Below are 26094 nucleotides of genomic sequence, written 5' to 3'. Positions count from 1 at the left end.
ATGCCCACACATCTCACACACAACAAACTCTCCCAATCCCACCTCAACAATCTCTTTCACGCACTCAATCACACTCTGATATACCTCAGTAGCTACTGTCATACTAATTTACAATCTGTTAACTCACAAACAAATAAAAATACTTGGTGACGGCGGGGTGGTGGAACAGCGGTGGTGGGGGGGCCTAAGTGAGGTCAACTAATCCTCTTTCAAGGTCAACTTGACGGTTATAAGACTAGTCTCCTCGCTCTACCAAAATACTTTTAACTCACAAACACTGATTCTAACCACTATTTCACTCTAATCTAACACTTGCAGTACACACTTTCACTTCACTAACACTCAAAAGCACCACACACAGAAACCAAGCACAAACACCACTCGCTAACTATAAAAACCACAGCCAAAAATGGAGCGCACACACAACACGTCCACTCGCCACCACAGCTACTCGCAATAATAAAAATAAGAAAAACAGTGATGTATTATCAAGAGAAGTTTACAAAACAGCAAGGAATAGATATGTTGAAGTAAGGAGAACAGCACAAAAGGAATATGAACAGAGAGTGGTGGAAAACTGTGATAGTGACCCTAAAATGTTTTACAAATTAATAAATGGAAAACTAAATAAAAGGGAGGCAATAGAAAAAGTAAAAAATGGGGAAGAAGTATATGAGGATGCTAGAGATATAGCTGAAATATTGAACGCCAACTTTTGAAAAGTGTTTACAAAGGAGGAGCATTTTACAGGAGAAAGGCCTACAGAAATAAAGCAAATGCAGGACATCATGGTTACTAAAGAAAATATAAGGAAAATTATAAGTAACTTGGATATTAATAAATCAATGGGACCTGATGGCATATCTGGGAGGTTGCTAAAAGAATGTAAGGATCAATTGTTGAACCCTGTATTTGATATTGTTGAAACCTCCATAGGAACAGGAATAATCCCGAAAGAGTGGAAAAGAGCTGACATTGTGCCTATATATAAGAATGGTAGTAGAATGGAACCGTTAAATTACAGACCAGTATCATTGACTAGTATATTGTGCAAGGTATGTGAAGAAGTAATTAAAGCTAAGTGGAGTGAGTATCTAGAAAGTGAAAACATTCTGAGTGAAAGGCAGTTTGGTTTCAGAAAAGGAAGATCGTGCATATCCAATTTATTATGTTTTTATTCAAGAGTGACTGACATACTACAACATAGAGAAAGGGATGGGTGGATGCTATTTACCTGGACTTGAGAAAGGCCTTTGATAAAGTGCCACACAATAGACTGATGTGGAAACTAAATATGATTGGAGGAGTAAGTGATAAACTAGCAAAATGGATGGAAAATAACTTAGTGGGAAGAGAAATGCAAACAGTGGTGAAAGGAAAGAAGTCAGAGTGGAAAAAGGTAACCACAAGGGTCAGTGCTTGGTCCCATCATGTTTTTTATTTATGTTAATGATATGCTAGTAGGAATTGACAGTTACATGAATATGTTCGCAGACGATACTAAAATTATGAGGAGAGTAAAGAATGTGGAAGATTGTAACAAGTTACAGGAAGATCTTGATAAAATATATGAGTGGAGTAAAGAGTGGCAGATGGAATTTAATATAAACAAGAGCCATGTTATGAAAATGGGAAGAAGTAGATACAGACCAAACTGGGATTACAGGCTGGGTGATGAGAAAATTAAAGAGACCAATGAGGAGAAAGACTTAGGAGTAACCGTGCAAAACACTTTGTCACCGGAGAAACACATTAACAAGATATTTTGGAAAACATATAACATGCTTCAAAATATTGGTCTTGCATTCCACTACCTAGATGAAGGAATGATGAAGAAGATACTATGCACTTTAATAAGACCCTAGTTAGAATATGCAGCTTGTGTCTGGTCACCGCATATGAAAAAAAAAATGTGAAGAAGGTGGAAAAGGTACAGAGGCTGGCAACAAGGATGGTACCAGGACTCAGGGAGTTAGACTATGAGGAAAGACGGAGGAAACTGGGGCTGACCACATTAGAAGAGAGAAGAACAAGGGGAGACATGATAACTATGTATAAATTGGTGAACAAGATTGACATATTGGACAGAGAGTTGATAAAGGTGACCACAAGTAATCATCTCTGAGGACATGGAAAAAAACTAATAAAAGACATCTGTCTAAATGACGTGAGAAAGTACAGTTTCCCGCATCGTAGTATTGATAGGTGGAATAAACTGAGCAGTGATGTCATTGATGCAGTGTGTGTCAATCAGATGAAAGAGAGATATGACAGGAGTGGCCAAGGAGGCAGGACACAGAGAGCTGAGCTCGGACCCTGTAATACACAAATAGGTAAATACAAATAGGTAAACACACACACACACACACACACACACACACACACACACACACACACACACACACACACACACACACACGGCCCGGTAGCTCAGTGGTTAGAGCGCTGGCTTCACAAGCCAGAGGACCGGGGTTCGATTCCCCAGCCGGGTGGAGATATTTGGGTGTGTCTCCTTTCATGTAGCCCCTGTTCACCTAGCAGTGAGTAGGCAGGATGTAAATCGAGAAGTTGTGACCTTGTTATCCCGTGTGTGTGTGTGCCTGGTCTCAGGCCTATCCGAAGATGGAAATAATGAGCTCTGAGCTCGTTCCGTAGGGTAACGCCTGGCTGTCTCGTCAGAGACTGCAGCAGATCAAACAGTGAAAACAAACACACACACACACACACACGGCCCGGTAGCTCAGTGGTTAGAGCGCTGGCTTCACAAGCCAGATGGCTTTCGATTCGCCAGGTGGCGATATTTGGGTGTGTCTCCTTTCACGTAGCCCCTGTTCACCTAGCAGTGAGTAGGACGGGATGTAAATCGAGGAGTTGTGACCTTGTTGTCCCAGTGTGTGTGTGTGTGCCTGGTCTCAGACCTAAGATCGGAAATAATGAGCTCTGAGCTCATTCCGTAAAACGCTGGCTGTCTCGTCAGAGACTGCAGCAGATCAAACAGTGAATTACACACACGGGGTTTTATCAAGTAAATTAGAATTAAGAGATTACATAAAGAAAGAAGAACCGGATATTGTATGCCTGGCTGAAACAAAACTAAATGAGGCAATCAAAATAGACTTGGATAATAGGTATAAAGGAGTACGAGAAGTCATGATAATGTCAAGGAAGGAGATGGTGGTAAACCAAGAGGAATGTGGGGAAGGAAAAGCAGAAGTATTGTATATTAAGATGCATATTAATAAAAAGAGCTAACAATCATTGTAACATAAGTGCCACCAAAAACAAATTCATGGACCAATCAAGAATATAAAGACATGATAGATGACACAATAAGGAGTCTAACAAGAATCATTAAGGAATGGAGAAAAGTGATATTAATAGGAGATTTCAACTGTAAAAAAGTGGACTGGGAAAATTATGAAAGTGGTATGGGGGAAGAAGCCTGGGGAGAAAGATTCCTGAACCTAATGATAGATAATATGATGGACCAAAGAGTAAAGGAAAACACAAGATTCAGAGGAAATGATGAACTGGCAAGATTAGACCTGGTTTTTACAAGGGGTATACAAATGAATGATGATATAAGATATAAGTGCTCATTTGGAAAGAATGACCATGTAATATTAGAAATGGATAGAGAAGAGGGAAAAGAAAATAGAGATGAATCATACAAAGGAGACCGATTAAATTATAGAAAGGCTGATATTGAGAATCTCAAGAACTATTTCAAATACGTTAACTGGGAGGAAATAGAAAACTCTGAGGGAGTGCAAGAGAAATATAACATTTTTGGAAATATACAAAACAGGAGTCAGGGAATATGTCCCAAAATATAGACTTAAGGAAGAAGGAAAGAAAGATTGGTTTAACGCAAAGCGTGCCAGGGCGAAGGAGAAAAGAGATGGAGCATGGAAAAGGTGGAGGAGAAATAGAAATGCAGTAAATAAGGTAAACTTTAAGATAACAAGAAATGAATATGTTAAAGTGAGGAAGGAAGAGGAGAGGATCTATGAAAAGGACGTAGTCGAAAAATACAAGGAGATACCAAAATTGTTCTACAGATTCATAAACGGAAAAATAAGACAAAAAGAAACAATAGAAAGGTTAAAAGGAGAAAATGGGATGGTGCAAGACCCAAAAAGTATAGCAAAACTGTTAAATAATAAGTTCCAGGAGATCTTTACTAAGGAATCCAAATTTGAAAGACCACAGGGTAATAGAGACCATCTATATGGAAGAGATTAAAGTAACCAAGCTTGAAATAAAAGAATTAATGAAGGAACTGGATGAAGGAAAGGAAATGGGACCGGATGAAGTCTCAAGCAGAATACTGAAAGAATGTAGGGAAAAACTAGCAACATCATAAAATGATCAATAGAAAATGGAACAGTACCAGTGGAATTGAAAAGAGCTGAGGTGGTTCCCATATATAAGAGTAAAGGAAGGAAGAACCTCTAAATTACAGACCAGTATCACTAACTAGTGTAATAGGTAAGATGTGTGAAAGAGTAATAAAGAAACAATGGATCAAGTTCCTTGAAGACAACAAATTACTATCAAATAGCCAATTTGGATTTAGAAAAGATCGGTCGTGTGTAACAAATTTACTGAGTTTCTACTCTAGAATAGTTGATAGGATACAATAGAGAGAGGGATGGGTTGATTGTATATATTTGGATTTAAAAAAGGCATTTGATAAAGTGCCACATACTGTGGAAATTAGAAGAGAAGGGTGGTTTAAAAGGAAACACATTGAGATGGATGGAAAATTATTTGACAGGGAGAGAAATAAGGACGGTAGTCAAAGATATGAAGTCCAAGTGGAGAGCAGTAGAAAGTGGAGTGCCATAGGGATCAGTATTGGCGCCAATACTTTTTCTCGTTTATATAAATGACATGCCAGAGAGAAGTGAAGAGCTACATAAATCTGTTTGTGGACAATGTAAAACTGTGCAGAGTTATAAAGCAAAAAGAGGATTGTGAAATACTGCAAGACCTAAATAAGATCTGGGAATGGAGTAAAAAGTGGGAGATGGAATTCAATGTGGACAAAAGCCATGTCATGGAAATGGGAAAGAATGAAAGACGACCGGTGGGAATCTATAAGATGGGAGATGGCGTAGAACTGGAGAAAGTAAAAAAGGAAAAAGATTTAGGAGTGACGATGGAAGAAAATAATCAACCGGCAAGCCATATTGATAGAATTTTCAGAGAGACATACAATTTGCTAAGGAATATTGGAATAGCATTTTACTACATGGACAAAGAAATGATGAAGAAACTGATAAGTACTATAATAAGACCCAGATTGGAATATGCAGGGGTAGTGTGGACCCCTCACAAAAAGAAACACATAAGGAAGCTGGAGAGACTACAAAAAATGGCTGCAAGAATAGTACCAGAACTTGAAGGGATGACATGAGGAGAAACTAAAGGCTATGGATCTTCCAACATTGGAGCAGAGAAGGGAGAGAGAGGGGATCTCATACAAGTTTATAAATTGATAAATGGAATGGACCAAGTGGACAATGAGTATCTTATCCTGAGAGAAGAATATGCCAGTCGAAGCACAAGATCGCATAGTAAGAAGCTGAGGAAGGGAAGATGTGTAAGAGATATTAAAAAGTATAGTTTCCCGCAAAGATGTGTTGAGACGTGGAACAGTTTGAATGAAGAAGTAGTGTTTGCAACGAGTGTGCATACTTTTAAAGTAAGATTGGATAAGTGTAGATATGGAGACAGGGCCACACGAGCATAAAGCCCAGGCCCTGTAAAACTACAACTAGGTAAATACACACACAAGCGGTCGAGAAAGGACGCAGTACCGTCGCTCCAAGAATCAGCTGATTTTCACTACCTATTTGTTTTTGGTTTGCAGTGGCCTGGGCAAGTAGTGTAGACTCGTTTTTATGAATACAGTGTTACAAAATCATGAGTAAGGAAGAGATTCCATCTAAATGCAGGTATGAGACACAGGAAAGAATGAAAGATTATGATGACTATGTTGGTGAGGGAGAAAGAGCATTTGAAGGCTTCGATATGGCACATACTTCACTATTTAATAGAGTGTTGACTATTGAACGTAAATTAGATAAATGGATAAAGGAGTGTATGGGAATGAAAGAGAATGAAGAACAGGAAAAAGAGCTCCAGAAATTGAAAGAAAGGATAAAAAGAGTGGAAGAAAACGAAACTAGGCTAAGAACAGAAAATGAGGAATTGAAAAAGGAAGTAGCTAACTACAAGAAATTGATGGAAGAAGGACTCGGTAAATCCGAGAAAGAAAAACAGAAGCTGAAAGATCTAGCTAACAAAGAAGAGGAAAGAGTACAAGACGTGATTAAAAACGAAGTACAGACATAGAGAATCTAAGATAAGAAGGACAAGGAATCATTTCAGGAAGTATTTCAAGAACAGTTAAAAGAAAGAGATGAAAATATGACAAGCAAAATTATAGGAGTCCTCAAGAAAAAAGAAAATTTAGTAAGAGAAATTGCGGAAAAAAAGAGTATAATTATCTTTGGCCTGAAAGAAAATTTTTTTTAAATATAGACCAAGAAGGGAAAAGGACGAAATGAAATCGGTAAAAGACCTACTAAAACATCTAAATGACGAGGATAGACAGAACTTAAAAGAGGAAGTAGAAGAAATCCATACAATGGGACCATATTAAGAAGGAACAGTGAGACCAATTAAGATACTACTAAAATCACAAGCAGCAACAGAAGAAATACTATATAGAAAAACAAAACTCAGAGAAACAGAAGGTTTCAAAGATATATATATATATATATATATATATATATATATATATATATATATATATATATATATACAGGCAACCCCCGATTAACGAAGGTTCACACAACGAAATTTCGCTATAACGAAGGTTTAATTTTATTACCATCTGCTCGTTTAACGAACACCAAACTCGCTTTAACGAAGTTTTATCCAGGTAATTTTTTTTCCAAATTTGAAAGCCCCACTGTATCATGCAAGCTGACAGGCTTTTGAATACATCAGGAGCTGCTGGTACTACGGCCTGCCTCAGGAGAAATCCTGAGACACCTGTAGAATAAAGATCAAGATCAAGCCTCTCTTGGACAACACAGGCCTCACTCAGAAGAAATTCTGTGTCACCTGTAGCATCAAGATCAAGATCAAGATCACACACACCACTCACTGCCCAGTCAAATCATAACAGCGTCACCAGCAGCTCATCTTCCTTAGTTCAACTTATCACCAAAACACCCTGCAATGTGGCCTAACGTTCCTAAGAAAACCAGGAAGTGTCTTACTCTTGAAGCGAAGCTGGGTATTATTAACAGACAAGAGAAAGGCCAGAAAACTAATAACATTGCTTCCCACCATGGCTTGACTCCATCTACTGTCTACTATTTTCAAGTCAAGAGAATCTATTAAGAAGGCTAGTGAGACCTCATCTTCCTTGCAAGCTAAAAGAACCACCAGAACTCGTGACTCTACAATGGATAAAATGGAAAGCCTTGTGGAAATGTGGTACATAAGTTTTGTATGCAGTACCATGATGCGCACTTTGTTTACATTCCACAGGTTGCCGGTTAGTGTATTTCCGTTTCACTCTCCTCCTTCATAAAGTTAAGATCATCAACATTATAAAGTTACGTACATACATACATTAGTGTACATTATAATGACTTAAATTAAACTACCTAAATGTTTAACTTCATAATTTTTACTTTCATTAAACCTTTTACTGTACTATGATGCACTCTCGCTTTGCTTACTCTCAATGGAAGTTCAAATCAGGGGTTAAACTTGTTATAATCGGTTCGTTTAACGAAGTTTCGCTTAAAAGTGTTTTTTAGGAACGTAACCCCTTCGTTAAACTGGGGTTGCCTGTATATATATATATATAAATATATATATATATATATATATATATATATATATATATATATATATATATATATATATATATATATATATATATATATATATATATATATATATATATATATATATATATATATATATATATATATATATATATATATATATATATATATATATATATATATATATATATATATATATATATATATATATATATATATATATATATATATATATATATATAATATAAAAAGAAAAAGAGAAATGAGGAGGAAAGGAAGAGACACAATGAACTGGTGGCAAAAGCAAGAGAAAAAAAAATAATGAAAGGTCAGAGGAGGAGAAGAAGGCATTTTTTTTGGAGAATTATAAGAGACAGGATAAGGAAATGGTATATAAAAGAGAAGGAAGAGAAAAAAATGGAGCAAGTTTAACTAAAAATGATAAGAACAAGAGTTTAAAAATGATGTATACGAACATAGATGGGGTTTTAGCAAGTAAATTAGAATTAAGAGATTACATAAAAAAAGAAGAACCAGATATTGTATGCCTGGTGGAAACAAAGTTAAATGAGCCAATAAAAAGGTATAATATATGGAGGAGAGACAGAGTGGGTAAAAGAGAAGGAGGAGTCATGATGATGTTAAGGAAAGAGATGGTGGTAAATCAAGTGGAGTTTGGGGAAGGAAAATCATAAATATTGTATATTAAGATACATATTAATAAAAAGGAATTAACAATCATATGTGCCACCAAAAACAAATTCATGGACCAATCAAGAATATAAAGACATGATAAATGACACAATAAGGAGTCTTACGAGAATCATTAAAGAAAGGAGAAAAGTGATATTAGTAGATTTCAACTGTAAGGAGGTGGACTGGGAAAATTATGAAAGTGGTATGGAAGAAGAAGCCTGGGGAGATAGATTCCTAAATCTAATGATAGATAATATGATGGTCCAAAGAGTAAAGGAGAACAGAAGATTCAGAGGAAACGATGAGCCGGCGAGATTGGACCTAGTTTTTACAAGGGGTATACAAATGAACAATGATATAAGATATAAGTGCCCATTGGGAAAGAGTGACCATGTAATATTAGAAATGGATATAGAAGAGGGAAAGGAAGATAGAGACAATTCATACAAAGGAGACCGATTAAATTACAGAAAGGCTGATATTGAGAACCTCAAGAACTATTTTCAAAACATAAACTGGAAGGAGATGGAAAACTCAGAGACGGTGCAAGAGAAGTATAACTTATTTTTAGAAATATACAAAACAGGAGTCAGGAAGTATGTCCCGAAATATAGACCTAAAGAAGAAGGAAAGAAAGATTGGTTTAATGCAAGGTGTGCTAGGGCAAAGGAGAAAAGAGATGGAGCATGGAAAAGGTGGAGGAGAAAAAGAAATCCAGTAAATAAGGAAAACTTCAAGGCAGTGAGAAATGAATATGTTAAGGTGAGGAAGGAAGAGGAAAAGAACTTTGAAAAGGACATTGTCGAAAAATGTAAGGAGCAACCAAAATTGTTCTACAGATTCATAAATGGAAAAATTAGGCAAAAAGAAACAATAGAAAGGTTAAAAGGAGAGAACGGGATGGTGGAAGACCCAAAAAGTATGACAGAACTATTAAATAATAAATTCCAGGAAATCTTTACTAAGGAATCCAAATTTGAAAGGCCACAGGGTAATTGAGAGACAGTCTATATAAATAGATTAAAGTAACCAAGCTTGAAATAAAAGAGTTAATGAAGGAACTGGATGAAGAGAAGGCAATGGGACTGGATGAAGTCTCAGGCAGAATACTGAAGGAATGTATGGAAGAACTAGCAAGTCCTATATACAACATCATAAAATGCTCAATAGAAAATGGAACAGTACCAGTAGAATGGAAAAGAGCTGAGGTGGTTCCCATATATAAAAGCAGAAGGAAGGAAGAACCTTTAAATTACAGACAGGTATCACTAACTAGTGTAATATGCAAGATGTATGAAAGAATAATAAAAAAACGATGGATCGAGTTCCTTGAAGACAACAAATTAATATCAAATAGCCAATTTGGTTTTAGAAAAGGTCAGTCGTGTGTAACTAATTTATTGAGTTTCTATTCTAGTGACAAAGTGTCACATGCAAGATTACTATGGAAGTTAGAGGAGAAGGATGGCTTAAAAGGAAGCACATTGAGATGGATAGAAAATTATTTGAGGGGGAGAGAAATAAGGATGGTAGTTAAAGATATGAAGTCCAAGTGGAGAGCAGTAGAAAGCGGAGTGCCACAGGGGTCAGTATTGGCACCAATACTTTTCCTCATTTATATTAACGACATGCCAGAAGGAGTGAACAGCTACATAAATCTGTTTGCAGATGATACGAAACTCTGCAGAGTTATAAAGGAAAAGGAGGATTGTGAAATACTGCAAGAAGACCTAAATAAGATCTGGGAATGGAGTAAAAAGTGGGAAATGGAATTCAATGTGAACAAAAGCCATGTCATGGAAATGGGAAAGAGTGAAAGATGACCCGTGGGAATCTATAAGATGGGAGATGGAGTAGAACTGGAGAAAGTAGAAAAGGAAAAGGACTTAGGAGTGACGATGGAAGAAAACAATCAACTGGTAAGCCATATTGATAGAATTTTTAGAGAAACATATAATTTGCTAAGGAATATTGGAGTAGCATTTCACTACATGGACAAAGAAATGATGAAGAAATTGATAAGTACTATAATAAGACCCAGATTGGAATATGCAGGAGTTGTGTGGACCCCTCATAAAAAGAAACACATAAGGAAGTTGGAGAGACTACAAAAAATGGCTACAAGAATGGTTCCAGAATTTGAAGGGATGACATATGAGGAGAGACTAAAGGCTATGGATCTACCAACCCTGGAACAAAGAATGGAGAGAGGAGATCTGATACAAGTTTATAAATTGATCAACGAATGGACCAAGTGGATAATGAGAAACTGATCCTGAGAGAAGAATATGACATTCGAAGCACAAGATCGTATAGTAAAAAAGCTGAGAAAAGGAAGATGTCTGAGAGATGTTAAAAAATATAGTTTCCCGCAAAGATGTATTGAGACGTGGAACAGTTTAAATGAAGAAGTAGTGTCTGCAACGAGTGTGCATACTTTTAAAGTGAGATTGGATAAGTGTAGATATGGAGACGGGGCCACACGAGCATAAAGCCCAGGCCCTGTAAAACTACAACTAGGTAAATACAACTAGGTAAATACACACACACACACTCAAGTATCCTAGAAAAACAGGAAAACTTAATAAAAGAAAACAATGAGCTAAAGGAGAGAACTGAAAAATGTGAAAAAAGTAAGGGAGGAAAACCAAGTGATGAAAGAAGAGATGGAGTTAAAGAAACAAAATAGTTTGTTAATGGCTTCATGCAGCAAATATGAGGAATCATTAAAAAACCTACAAGAGAAAATTCAGGATAGGCCAGGCAAAGAAGAAAGTGGAATGGGTGAGATAAAATTGGAGGAATTAAGGAATGCCTGGAGGAAAGATCAGGAAGGAAAAAAAGTCAAATTTTCAGAGGTATTCAAGAGACAGATTCAAGAAAAAACAAAAGACATAGTAATGCAAGTGATTAAAGAGAAGGAAGATTTGGTGAGGGACACAGTGGACAAGAGGAAATGTATCCAAATTTTTGGCCTGAAAGAAAAAGAAAAAAATCCCAAGCAAGTTCATGAGAGAAAGAAAAGAGAATGCTGGCTAAGAGTGTTATAAAATTTTTTCAGGACAGCACACAGAGGTTAGAACAAGAGGTGGAGGAAGTGACAAGATTGGGAAAGTTTAGTGAAAGGTGAAAGAGACCACTGAAAGTGCAAATGAGATCTCAAGTGGCAGGAGAGGAGATAATGGCAAGAACAGGGAAATTAGCAGACGACTGAATTTAAAGATACAGTACTATATGGATAAAAAGGGATATGAAACTGGAAGAGAGAGAAGTAGAAGTGGGGATGGCATGACAGAAGTTATGGGAGTAACAATCCCGACAGAAGAAGGGAAAAAACAGAGAATCATAGTCATGTATGTGCCACCAAAGACAAATACATGGGGAGAAGAAGAGCATAAGAAAATGCAAATAGTGGTGATTAAGTGCTTGGATAGTATGATAAGAGGATATGGAAAAATACTGTTAGTAGGAGACTTAAACTGTAAAAGAGTAAACTGGAGAGAGATGGAAGTAATAGGTAATGCTGGATCGTGGAGCAAGGAGTTGTTACAGTTAACTATGGTGGATACACTGGATCAGTGGGTGGAAGAATCGATACGATTCAGAGGAGAGGAAGAAACATCACTGCTTGACCTAGTATTCACATAAAAGCCAGAGCCCCCTAATAGCATACAGTACCTTAGTCCAATGTGAAAAAGTGACCATGTCACACTAGTATTGAAAATACTGGAAGAAGACATGATAATAAACAGAGAGGAATACAAAAAAGAGAGATTAAATTATGCAAAAGTGAATTTTGAAGAGTTAAGAAAATTTTTTGGTGAAATAGACTGAAGGAACATTATAAACAGAATAACAGTAAAGGGGAAATATGAAATATTCCTAGAGAAATATAACAAAGGAGTGATGAAAAATGTACCTATGTACAGAGTAAAGAAAAGTATACAAGCTTGCTACAATGGCAGATGTGTAGAAGCTAAAAGCAAAAAAGATAAAACTTGGAAGAAACTCAAAAAGCAGAGAAATGAAAACAAGACAGCAGTATAATGATGCGAGAAATTAATATATTAGAGTAAGGAGAGAAAAAGAAAGAAACTTTGAGAAAGATGTGGTATGAAAAAGCGATAATGAACCCAAGCTTTTTTACAAGTATATAAATGGTAAGATGTAAAATAAGGAAGCAATAGAAAAAATTGTTAAAGGGGGAAAGACATACCAAACAACAAAGGAAATAAGTGAAATAATGAATGAGAGCTTCAAAATTATGTTCTCATTTGTTACAACTAGAACAAATTACCTGATTTATAGGTATCAATTGTCAAACTTTTTAATACTCGAACAGCCATTTGGAACAAATTAAGTTCGAGTATTGAGTCTCCACTGTAATTAAGACCTGAGAAGACTGTTTGCTACTACAGGAAGATAGACAAAATTTATGAGTGGAGTAAGAAGTGGAAGTTAGAATTCAATGTCAAGAAATGCCATGTAATGGAATTAAAAAAGAGTAAGGGATGACCAGTATGGAACTATCTGAAGGGAGAGGAACAAATACAGGTAACTCTCAATTTACGCGATAGATGCGTTCCAAGAGGCATCAGATGTATCAAAATTTGTGTAAAACAAACTTGTAATTCTCATAAGAAACAATAGATAATAGGGGGGGATGCGGGATGTGGTATAAAAAAAATTTGTACAAAATACTCTTATTTATTTGGCTAAATTGACATGTTTTTATTATTTACCATTCTAAATACAGTAAGTCCTCGTTATACGGTAGTTCTTTATGCGGTAAATTCACAGTTACGGTATTTGGAAATTACTACCCTCGATTCGATATACAGTAAGAAAAATTCACAAGTATATAAATGGTAAGGGGCCTCCATGGTACAGTGGAACCATGCATGTTTTGGGGTCCGAGGGGTCTCCAAGTGCACGGGTTCGAATCCTGTCCACAGTCCGAGTGTAGGTTGGGCTTCCTCACTTGGGGTAACGGTTTCCTAGCAGATGGGCTTTTAGATAGGAGATACCCCAAAAAGTATCCCCTTTAGCCCATAAATTCCCATGAAAACCCCACATGGTATAAAAAAAAAAAAAAGATACGGTAATCCGCTCATATCATCCGAGAGGACCCAGCGCAGGGGAGCAGGGGTGATGACGTCATCCACGCCACACCTCCCCGCCACTCGCAGTACTGACTTCAACTTGACCACCCTTGGAGCCTGTTATCTCTTCCTCTCCCCCCCTTTTTTTTTTTTACTGTATTACATATTACTTACATGCATTACTAATTAGATGAATAAATGGAATATTAAAGGGTCTATTATAAGCACATATATATTCATAATAATTATGGCAAACATTAAAAGCTTACTACCAGCGGCAAACCATGCAGCAATTGATAAAGGGCACAGATGGGCCTGGCAAGCCCACTATCAGAGAATGGTGGAAGTTGTATAACATCAAGCACGCCTTAGATAACATAAAGTCATCTTGGGACGAAGTGAAGACGTCTACCATGAACTTGGCGTGGAATAAAGTATGGCCAGAATGCGCGCATGACTTCCCAGGTTTCGCTGAAGACATCAGTGCGATCAGAAATAACAGTAAACCTGTGCCATAGGGCTGGCTTCGATGAAGTTGATGATGATGTTCAAGATCTTTTGGAAGGCGATGTTGAACCTCTCTCAAATGAACTTATAGAGCAAGACAAGGCATCACAGGAGACAGAAAAAGAGGTAGACGAGGAAGAACCTGTGCGTTGCCTGGACATCAAAACTCTTAGAGAATGTCTCGGTGGTATCGAAAAAGATCTGGAAACCCTGAAGTAATGAGACCCAAATCCTGCCAGGAGTAGCAAAGTGGCTCATGACGTAGAGAAAAGTGTCAAGATTTATCAAGAAATCTATGATGAAAGAAACAAGAAAAACCAAACAGTCCTCCATCTACTCGTTCTTCAAGCTAGTCAGACATGCCATCCCTGTCACACCTGCCAACCCTGCTACAGCTGGCCCTTCCACATCCACTGCCGATGGTTCTACAGCTGGCCCTTCCTCCATATCCTCTTTCTTCAAACCAGTGAAATGTGCTGCCTCTGCTACAGCTGGCCCTTCCTCCATATCCTCTTTCTTCAAACCAGTGAAACGTGTCGATCCTGCTACAGCTGGCCTTTCCTCCATATCTTTTCTTCAAACCAGTGAAACGTGTCGACCCTGCTACAGCTGGCTCTTCCTCCATATCTTTTTTCTTCAAACCAGTGAAACGTCGACCGGTCACGACCCTGCTACAGCTGGCCCTTCCTCCATATCTTCTCTCTTCACACCAGTGAAACGTGCCGACCCTGCTACAGCTGGCCCTTCCACATCTTCCGATAGTGTAGACGACAACATCTTATCATCATCTACACACTCAGCGGAAGATGAGTAAGGGCTGAAATCCCTATTGTCCCTTAGCCTCGGGAGGGACATCATCTGAGACTGATCGAATACATGGCGAGTGAAAGGTAAATAAAAATGTTTTGTTTATTTCTTTTGCGCAGTACTTTACATTTTTTTATGACGATTTTCACGTATTTTAATTTCTGTAGAGGTGACTTTTGAAGCACTGGAACACATTCCCTATTATTATATGTTATAATGGGTTCAGTATACGGTAATTTCAATTTACGGTAAGGTTTCCAGGAACACACATGTACCGTATAATGAGGACTTACTGAACTAGAAGTGTATTTAAAGTAAAGGGAAAAGCAAGAAATAATAAGAGAAAGCAAAAAAATAATAAGAGAAAACTACAAAACAAAGAATACGTAAACACAACACTCACTGCGTCACTGCCTTCACCACTCACACCACAATCAGTCACCATCTTCCTCTGAGCTCTTCCACTTTATCAAAAATCCGCTTATCAAAAATAACCCCACAGTATAAAAGCAAACACTAGTAAAAAAATAAACGCAGGACGCCAATGTCTTCACCCCTCACAAGCACTCGCCGTCGCTGTCCACTCTCTGGCGCGCAGTTTGAAATTGAGTCTGGCGCTCAGTTTGAAAATGCGGTTGGGTTAAATTGCTTATAAGCAAATCGATCGCGCAAATTTAATTATAATATTTTTTTCGGTCGAGTATTAACAAAAATGCGTAAACACACATAAATCAAGAGTTACCTGTAATGAAGACTATAGAAGAAAAAGATTTGGTAGTGGTTATACAAGAAACACTGAGCTCCAAAAAAAACATAAAGAAAATATTTGCAACAACATATAAAATATTGGCTAATATTAGGGTGGCATTTCGCTACCTGGACAAGGATATGATGAAAAAAATTATTATGAGTATGTTACATTCATAGTTGGAAGGAATATGCAGCAGTGGTGTGGTCACCGAGCTTCAAAAAGGATATAAGACAATTAGAACAGATCCAGAGGATAGCTACAAAGATGGTGCCAGAAATAAAAGGCCTAACATATGAAGAAAGACTGAAGGATATGGGACTGCCAACTATAAAAGACAGAAGAAAAAGAGGGGACCTAATAACAAAGTATAAAATAGTTAATGGCATTGAAAAGATAGACAAGCAAGACCTGGTACTAGTGACAGATGAAGCTGGAAGGACAAGAGGACATGCAAAGGAGATCAGGATGAGGCAGTGTGTGAAGGATATTGGAAAATGCAGTTTTCCACATAGAACGGTGGAAAAATGGAATGTATTGAGTGATGAAGTTGTTACAACACATAATAAGCATAGCTTTAAAGAAAATTAGATATATGGAGATATGGAGACAGGACACTATGAGCCCCACTCAAACCCTGTACAATACAACTAGATAAATACACACACACACACACACACACACACACACACACACACACACACACACACACACACACACACACACACCAAAAAAGGGAAAGTGTGGTTTAATGCTAAATGCGTAAAATCCAAAAATGACAATGTTAATGCTTGGAATGTATGGAGGAAGCATAAAACTGAAAACAGATGGGATGAATATATTAAAGTTAGAAATGAATATGTCAAGACGATAAGGCTGGAGAGAAAGAAATATGGGAGCGATAAAACTGACAAGTGTATAGATGAACCCAAGTTATTTTTTAGACACATAAATAGTAAGATGTAACAGAGAGAAGGGATAACTAGGCTTAAAGTTGAAGACACAGTTTATGAGGAAGTGCAAGATATGGCAGAACTGATGAACGAATGCTTTAGTTCTGTCTTCACTGAGGAAAGAGAGTTCAATCCTGAGGGTGAAATTATTAGATGTAACTCATTGAACACTATCTCCGTGACATATGATGAAATTTTCTAAATGTTAAAGGAGCTTGATGTAAATAAATCAATGGGACCAGACGGAGTGTCAAACTGGATTTTGAAGGAATGTAGAGAACAACTAGCTGGAAAAACTCATAGTTTGGTGGTAACATCCTTGACAAAAGGTTTAGTGCCTAAGGAAAGGAAAAGAGCAAATATCACACCGACATCTAAAGGACTTTAAACTATAGGGCAGTGTCATTGATCAGTGTGGTGGAGAAGTTGTGCGAAAGAGTGGTTAAAGAGAGATGAATGGAGTACTTGGAGAGACAAAATGTGATAACAAACTGTCAGTTTGGTTTTATAGAAAATGTAGGTCAATCACTCAAGAGTGATTGACATCATTCAAGAAAGAGATGGATGAGTGGACGTGGTATATCTTAACTTGAAAAAAGCATTTGATAAGGTACCACATCGAAGATTGTTATGGAAGATAAAGGAGTATGGAGGCAATGGTGGAAGATTACTTGAGTGGATGAAGGATTATCTTAATGACAGAGAAATGAGAACAGTTATATGCGACCAGTGTTCATCATGGCTTAAGGTAACTTGTGGTTTCCCACAGGGATCTGTGTTGGGACTACTAATGTTTGTTATCTACGTTAATGACTTGAGTGAAGAAGTTAAAAGTTATGTAAACCTGTTTGCTGATGATGCAAAACTAATGAGGAAGGTCGAATATATGAATGACTGTAAAGTGCTGCAAAGTGATTTAGATAAGATTAGTAATTGGAGCAGAACATGGTAAATGGAGTTTAACTTGAATAAGTGTAAGGTAATGGAGTTTGGTAAGAGTGAAAAGCAAATACGATATGACTATAATATGATTGGTGTCAAATTGGAGATATCAAAAGAGGAAATGGATTTGGGAGTGACTGTTACAGATGACTTGACTCCAGACAAACATATGAATAGAATTGTTAATGGTATGATGGATTTATCAAAGAGGGTGAGAGTGGCCTTTTTGTATCTTGATGAAAGGATGATTAAGAAGATATTGATTTCTGTGATACAACCAAAATTATGAAGTTAGAAAGAGTGCAGAGAGCAATTACAAAGATGGTTCCAAATTTAAGTACTTTAACCTATGGAGAAAGATTGAGGAAATTGGACATTACTATATTGGAAGAGAGAAGGAAAAGAGGAGATTTGATACATGTTTATAGAATGGTTAATGGTATGGAAGATGTGGATAAAGAAGACTTTACTATTGGACACACGCAATACAAGAGGACATGGTTTAAAGTTGAACAAGGGTTTTTTTTAGAAGAGATGTAAAGAAGTATAGTTTCATTCATAGAGTTGTGAACAATTGGAATGAACTTGATGAGGAGGTTGTAATGGGTGGAACTGTGCATACTTTTAAGAAGAAATTTGATAAAAGATACAGAGACAGGATACCACGAGCTTACTCTCCTCCCATAAACCACAACTAGGTAAATGCAACTAGGTAAATACACACATGTACTATCTATAAAGTAAAGAAAAGTATATACGCTTGGTACAATGTCGGATGTATAGAAGCTAAAAAGGCAAAAGATAAAAGCTTAGAAGAAACTCAAAAAGCAGAGAAATGAAAATAACAGACAGCAGTATAAGGATACGAGAAATGAATATATTAGTGTAAGGAGAGAGGAAGAAAGAAACTTTGAGAAAGATGTAGTGCAAAATAAGCAAAGATGAACCCAAGCTTTTCTACAAATTTATAAATGGTAAGATGAAGAATAAGGAAACATTATAAAAATAATTAAAGAAGGGAAGACACACCAAACAGCAAAGGAAATGAGTGAAATAATGAATGAGAGCCCCAAAACTGTGTTCACTGAAGAAAAAGATTTTGCAGAACCAAATAGGACATTGCATTGCCAAGGATTGCAGGAAATCATAATGCATGAAGAAGATATTGGAAGACTACTACATAATTTGGATGTTAGAAAAGCAATAGGGCTGGATGGTGTATCAGGCTGGCCACTAAAAGAATGTAAAGAGCAGCTGTTAGATCCAATTTGGGAAATGATTACAAGTTCATTAAAGAAGGGAGAGTACCACTAGAATAGAAGAGAGCCAACATAATCCCATATTCAAAGGAGGAAAGTCAACTCAGCTATTAAATTACAGACTGGTGTCACTTACAAGTGTGGTGGGGAAGTTATGTGAAATAGTTATCAAAGAAAAATGGATTAAATATCTGGAAGAAGAACAAGTTATATCAGACAGACAATTTGGGTTCCAAACAGGATGGTCATGTGTGTCGAACTTATTAAGTTTCTACTCAAGAGTAATAGAATGACTAGATGGATGGATGGATGCAGTGTACCTGGACATTTTTTTTTTTTTTACATAGTGAAGAGGGCCAGCCAAGGGCAAAAAAGAAAATATAAAAAAAAAGGGCCATTTAAGTGCTGGCTCTCTAAAAAGTGGAAAAGCATCAGCCAAAATTAAGGAGTAAATGCCTCGATACCTCCCTCTTAACCCTTAATGTACTGTGATCGTTTCGGGATGATTGTAGCGTTGCGTGCGGAGAGGCGGGGATTGTTCCGGGAACCATGATTTTTCCGCGCTAAACGTTTGAATCTCTCCCCCTCACTACTGGTCCTGGGGCAAGTGGAGGTATCAGGCATCTTTTCTTGCTTGCCTCCTCGAGCCTTGAGACATATGTTCCCTCACAATAGGTTATCTTTCCCCATTTCAAGGCAACATCTGGCAACCCCCATGACCCAGAGGGAGGAAACGGTACTCAGAGTGATATTATATCAGCGTTACTCGGTAATGACATTGAGGACAGTGATGAAAATAAAGGCAGTGATTTTTTTTATTGAGACAGAAGAAAGTGAGATTCTGATAGTGATCTGGGAGACAGAGACCAACACTCGCAGCAACATTCATAATCCTCCTCACATACTCCCCTCAAGCAATGCGCTGGTGTGTGTCACCCATGGTTGCCTCTACAGAACTGTGCTTGTTGGCCAAGTCATGTGAATCCCATTGCTAATAAGAGTTGCCAGATTCCATTATTATAGAAATCCACAATACTTGTAATATGTGGTTTCTTTTTCTTTTCCTGTTTTGCACATCATTTCATATATCTGAGTTTGCATTTTCATGACATGAAAGTGCAAAAGTTCCTACTTTTACATTAAATTCAAATGCCTGAAAAGAGAGAGAGAGAGAGAGAGAGAGAGAGAGAGAGAGAGAGAGAGAGAGAGAGAGAGAGAGAGAGAGAGAGAGAGAGAGAGAGAGAGAGAGAGAGAGAGAGAGAGAGAGAGAGAGCTGTGAGAGAGAGAGCTTGGGGTTATTTCTTGGGGTTATTTCGCGGGTTCTACCACGGGTTCGGGGAGAATTTTTTGATAAGCAATAACTTTCCTCTCAGAGGTTATAACATGTTGAAAACTACATCGTTGTACTCAGAATAACACAGAGAAATATGCTTTTATAAGGAAAAAAATCTTTTAGCATTTTTGACAGGTTTGATTTTTCCCCGCTGTAACAGATGGAAAGTAAATCAGCTCCCCATACTTTAAGGGTTGTAAAAAGACAAGTCTTAGGAAAGTCAGAAATACAAATGAAGGGAGGGAGTTCCAGAGTTTACCAGTGAGAGATATGAATGAATGAGAGTACTGGTTAACTCATGGATTAAAGAGTTGGACAGAATAGAGATGAGAGGAAGAAGAAAGCCCTGTGCAGCAAGGCCACAAGAGGAGGGGAGGCATGCAGTTAGCAAGATCAGTAGAACAGTTAGCATGAAAAAAGCAATAAAAGAAAGAAAGGGATGTAACATTTCGGCAGTGAGAAAGAGGTTGAAGACAGTTAGTCAGAGGAAGGGAATTGATGAGATGAAAAACTTGGGAGTTGATGAGACGAAAAGCTTTTGATTCCACCCTATCTAGTAAAACTGTGTGACTGGAACCTCACCAAACATGTAAAGAGTACTCCATACATGGGCGGATAAGACCCTTATACAGAGTAAGCAGTTGGAGGGGCGAGAAAGACTGGCGGAGACCTCTCAGAACACCTAACTTCATAGAAGCTGTTTTAGCAAGAGATGAGATATGAAGTTTCCAGTTAAGATTACAAGTAAAGGACAGACCGAGGATATTCATTGTGCAAGAGGGAGACAGCTAAGTGTCATTGAAGAAGAGGGGATAGTTGTCTGGAAGATTGTGTCAAGTTGATACTATTGATGGAGGAATTGAGTTTTTGAGGCATTGAAAACTACTAGATTTTCTCTGCCCTAATCGGAAATCTTAGAAAGATCGGAAGTCAAGCGTTCTGTGGCGTCCCTGCGTGATCTGTTGACTTCCTGAAGGGTTGGTCATCTCTGAAAGAACGTGGGAAGATGTATGGTGGTATCTTCAGCATAGGAGTGGATAGGGCAAGAAGTTTGGTTAACGTCATTAATGAATAATAGAGAGTGGGTGACAGGACAGAACCCTGAGGAACTCCACTATTAATAGATTTAGGAGAAGAACTGTGGCTGTCTACCACAGCAGCAATAGAACGGTCAGAAAGGAAACTTGAGATAAAGTTGCAGAGAGAAGGATAGAAGCCGTAGGAGGGCAGTTTTGAAATCAAAGCTTTATGCCAGACTCTATCAAAAGCTTTTGATATGTCTAACGCTACAGCAAATGTTTCACCAAAATCTCTAAAAGAGGATGACCAAGACTCAGTAAGGAAAGCCAGATCACCAGAAGAGCGACCTTGATGGAAGCCATACTGGCGATCAGATAGAAGATTGTGAAGTGACAGATGTTTGAGAATCTTCTTATTCAGGATAGATTCAAAAACTTTAGACAAGCAAGAGATTAAAGCTATAGAATGGTAGTTTGAGGGGTTAGAACGGTCACCCTTTTAAGGAACAGGCTGAATGTAGGCAAACTTCCAGCAGGAAGGGAAGGTAGAAGTATATTGACAAAGTTGGAAGATTTTGGCCAGGCAAGGTGCAAGCATGGATGCACAGTTTTTGAGAACAACAGGAGGGACCCCATCAGGACCATAAGCCTTCTGAGGGTTTTGGCCAGCAAGGGCATGGAAAACATCGTTACGAAGAATTTTAATTGTAGACATGAAATAGTCAGAGGGAGGAGGAGAGGGGGACAAGCTCAAAATCATACAAGGTGGAGTTGTGAGCAAAGGTTTGAGAGAGGAGTTCAGCTTTAGAGACAGAAGAGATGGCAGTGGTGCCATCAGGATGAAATAAAGGAGGGAAAGATGAAGAAGTGAAGTTATTTGAGATGTTTTTGGCTAGATGCCAGAAGTCTCGAGGGAGTTTGAGTTTGAAAGATTTTGACATTTTCTATTTATGAAGGAGTGTTTGGCAAGTTGAAGAACAGACTTGGCATGATTCTAGGCAGAGATATAAAGTGTGTGAGATTCAGGAGATGGAAGACTCAAGTACCTTTTGTGGGCAACCTCTCTATCATGTATAGTACGAGAACAGGCTGAGTTAAACCAAGGTTTGGAAGGTTTAGGTTGAGAAAAAGAATGAGGCATGTACGCCTCCATACCAGACACTATCACCTCTGTTATGTGTTCAGCACAAAGAGATGGGTCTCTGTCACAGAAACAGTAATCATTCCAGGGAAAATCAGCAAAATACCTCCTCAGGTCCCCCCAACTGGCAGAGGCTAAACACCAAAGGCACCTTCGCTTTGGAGGATCCTGAGGAGGGATTGGAGAATTAGGACAAGATACAGAAATGAGATTGTGATCGGAGGAGCCCAATGGAGATGAAAGGGTGACAGCATAAGCAGAAGGATTAGAGGTAAGGAAAAGATCAAGAATGTTGGGCGTGTCTCCAAGACGGTCAGGAATACAAGTAGGGTGTTGCACCAGTTGCTCTAGGTCATGGAGGATAGCAAAGTTGAAGGCTAGTTCACCAGAATGGTCAGTGATGGGAGATGAAAGCCAAAGCTGGCGGTGAACATTGAAATCTCCAAAAATGGAAATCTCTGCAAAAGGGTAGAGGGACAGATTGTGCTCCACTTTGGAAGTTAAGTAGTTGAAGAATTTACTATAGTCAGAAGAGTTAGGGGAGAGATAAACAGCACAGATGAATTTGGTTTGAGAGTGACTGTTAAGTCGAAGCCAGATGGTGGAAAACTCAAAAGATTCAAGAGCGTGGGCTCGAGAGCAAGTTAAGTTGTTGCATACACAGACGCAACATCCAGATTAGGAATGAAAATGAGAATAGAGAAAGTAGGAGGGAACAGAGAAGGGCTATTGTCAGTTGCCTCAGACAGCTGTGTTTCGGTGAGGAAAAGAAGATGAGGTTTAGTAGAGGAGAGGTGGTGTTCTAAAGACTGAAAATTAGATCTAAGACTGTGAATGTTGCAAAAGTTAATTTAGAAAAAAGTTGAGGGAGGTATCAAGGCATTTGGGGTCGTTATCAAGAGAGGCGTCCAACCGGGGGACATTTATGGTTCCCTCTCCAGAAGGAGACTCCAAGGCATTGATTGGAGTTCCCATAAAAGAGGCTTTTGATAAAGTCTCATGGCAGACTACTTTGAAAGTTAGAGAGCATAGGAGGACAGTGAGGAAATTTGTTAGATTGGATTAGGGATTATTTGAAGGAAAGAGAGATGAGAACTGTAATCAGAGATACATACTCATCTTGGGTAAAGTAACAAGTGGAGTGCCACAAGAGTCAGTGTTAGCCCCCATTATGTTCCAAGTACAGGCAATCCCCGCTTAACGAATGTTCACACAACTAAATTTCGTTACAACAAACGTTTCCTTTTACTACTACCATTTGCTCGTTTAATGAACACCAAACTCCTGGTAATTTTTTTCAAGTTTGAAAGCCGCAAGCCGACAGACTTTTGAATACACCAGCGCCTCTCGTGGACAAAACGTGCACCACTCACTCCCCCTAGTTCAAAACAATAACAGTGTCAGCAGCAGCTCGTCTTCTCTCGCTCTACATGCCACCAAAACACCCAGCAATGTTGCCTAGTGTTTCTAAGATGACCAGGAAGTCTCTTACTCTTGAAGTGAAGCTAGATATTATTCACAGACACGAGAGAGGAGAGAAAACTAATAACATTACTCGCCACCATGGCTTGACTCCATCTACTGTCTCTACCATTTTCAAGTCAGCAGACTCTAATAAGAAAGCTGGTGACACCATATCTTCCTTGCAAGCTAAAAGAACCACCTGAACTCATGGCTCTGCAATGGATAAAATGGAAAGCTTTGTGGAAATGTGGTACATAAGTTTTGTAAGCAGTACAAAGATGCACCCTTTGTTTACATTCCACAGGTTGCCAGCTAGTGTCTTTCCTGCTCCACTCTCCCTCCCTTCATAAATCTAAGATCATCAACATTATAAAGTTACTTACATACATACATTAGTGTACATTATAATGACTTAAATTAAACTGCCTAAATGTTTAACTTCATAATTTTTACTTTCATTAAACTTTTCACTGTACTATGATGCACTCTCACTTTGTTTACTCTCAATGGAAGTTCAAGTCAGAGCTTAAACTTGTTATAATTGGTTCGCTTAACGAAAATTCGCTTAACGATCGGTTTTTTAGGAACGTAACCCGTTTGTTAAGCGGGGGTTGCCTGTATTTTTATACAGTATTGCTAACATGCATGCATGTCATTTATTTATGCAGTTCTAATGAGAAGCACTGCTGAGCACACATAACATAAAGGGAACAAAAAAAGTGACAAACAGCAATAGTATGGTACCTCAAGTATGGAGTCACATTCTGTAATCTGGTGATGGAGTGTGGCAATGTTCTGAGCCTTGCCAATGTAATCCTGAATACTTAGATTCTCCAACTGAAAAAAAAAAAAAAATGTTATGATCAAGTTACCTTTTAAAATATAGCATAATAGCAACTCTAAACAAGGTATAATGTTGTTCATGAAATTATTGAGTCTGATGCTATTCATGGAGCTGATTATATGCATGTCATCACATTCTAAGCACATCATCCTTTTGTGCAAAAATAATGCACTATATTCTTATACAAGAGTCCCATGAAATAGAGTGTATACTTTAGGATATAATAATTCATGTCATTATAAGTGCTATATGAAAAAAAATAATACATGAATATATACATATATGTTCTTTTCTTTATTTTATTTTCTTAGAAACTGAGATTTAAATGTTTGGCAGGTGCCACTGTGTTAACCACTCTGCCTGTTGTGAGGTGCATATTATCCTCTTATGATGAACATTTACAGCATTTTCTAGCATGTAAAGCACTTTTTTTTTTTTTTTAAAAATCATCTTGTGCTTTACATGCTTTAATCAGGTTTGCCTAGGCTTGGCCTAGACAAATAGTACAGTAATACTCTGCTTAACGAACAGGATAGGGGGTGTCAACGCTGTTTGTAGAGCGAAAATTCGTTAAGCGAACGTAATTTTCCCATAGGAAATAATGAAAATAGGGGGGATGCGTTCTGGGCTGGTTCCCAACATACCACATGGGTTAAAAAAAAATTATATATACGTTTCGCAGCGTATTGGGCCACCGGTGTACCACTGCTTTTATGATGCCATATGAGTCATTGGAAGTTAGAGGAGATATGTACAAATTCTCTCACATTCTCCCATTCATGTTCACAAAACAACATTTCTATTAGCTTTTTACAAACCTTGCCCCCAAGAAAGGATTGTTTTGTAATGCATAAAGTGAAACTTGACATGGAATAGCAAAAAATAAAGCAGAGATGAGATCAGAAACAGACGATGCGGAGATTTGCGGCCACTTGGCCGCTGCTTCTTCTTCTTGTGACCCTTTTAGCTTGCGTGTTACTTTCATCATGATGTTTATGTTTCCACTCCTCTATTGCCTGCTATAATTTTTTTTTTTTTTTTTTTTTTTTTTTTTTTTACATTACAAGGGCACTGGCCAAGGGAAAACAAAGTGTTAGAAAAAAAATTCCCGCTGGTTGCCAGGCCCTGTTAAGAGGAAAGTAGGAGAAAGAGAAAAAACAAAAAAATCTAAAAGGAGGGTCCAGTTAACGTAAGAGGTGTCTTGACACTCCTCTTTTGAAAGAGTTTAAGTCATAGGCAGGTGGAAATACAGACACAGGTAGAGAGTTCCAGAGTTTACCAGTGTAGGGAATGAAGGAGTGAAGATACTGGTTAACTCTTGCATTAGGAAGATGGACAGAATAGGGATGAGAAGAAGTAGAGAGTCTTGTGCAGCGAGGCCGCAGGAGGGGAAGGCATGCAG

General features: G+C 38.0%; 1 protein-coding gene across 3 annotated transcripts in view; it reads right to left on the bottom strand.

The window, feature by feature from the left end:
• LOC123516794 (vacuolar protein sorting-associated protein 52 homolog) overlaps window positions 1-26094 on the bottom strand; it is a 143058-nt gene that overhangs the window by 89174 nt on the left and 27790 nt on the right. For 2 of the 3 annotated variants that reach the window (XM_045276461.1, XM_045276462.1), the window contains exon 3: window positions 24593-24685. The exons of the other annotated variant lie outside the window; for it this stretch is intronic. In XM_045276461.1, coding sequence (XP_045132396.1) covers window positions 24593-24685 — 93 coding nt within the window. The remainder of the gene's footprint in view (window positions 1-24592; window positions 24686-26094) is intronic. 3 annotated transcript variants of the gene reach the window in all.

This window comes from Portunus trituberculatus, chromosome 41 (genome assembly GCF_017591435.1).
Source record: "Portunus trituberculatus isolate SZX2019 chromosome 41, ASM1759143v1, whole genome shotgun sequence".
Lineage (NCBI taxonomy): Eukaryota > Metazoa > Arthropoda > Malacostraca > Decapoda > Portunidae > Portunus > Portunus trituberculatus.
Note: the sequence above shows the minus strand (reverse complement) of the source record. Positions and strands in the feature narration are given on the sequence as shown.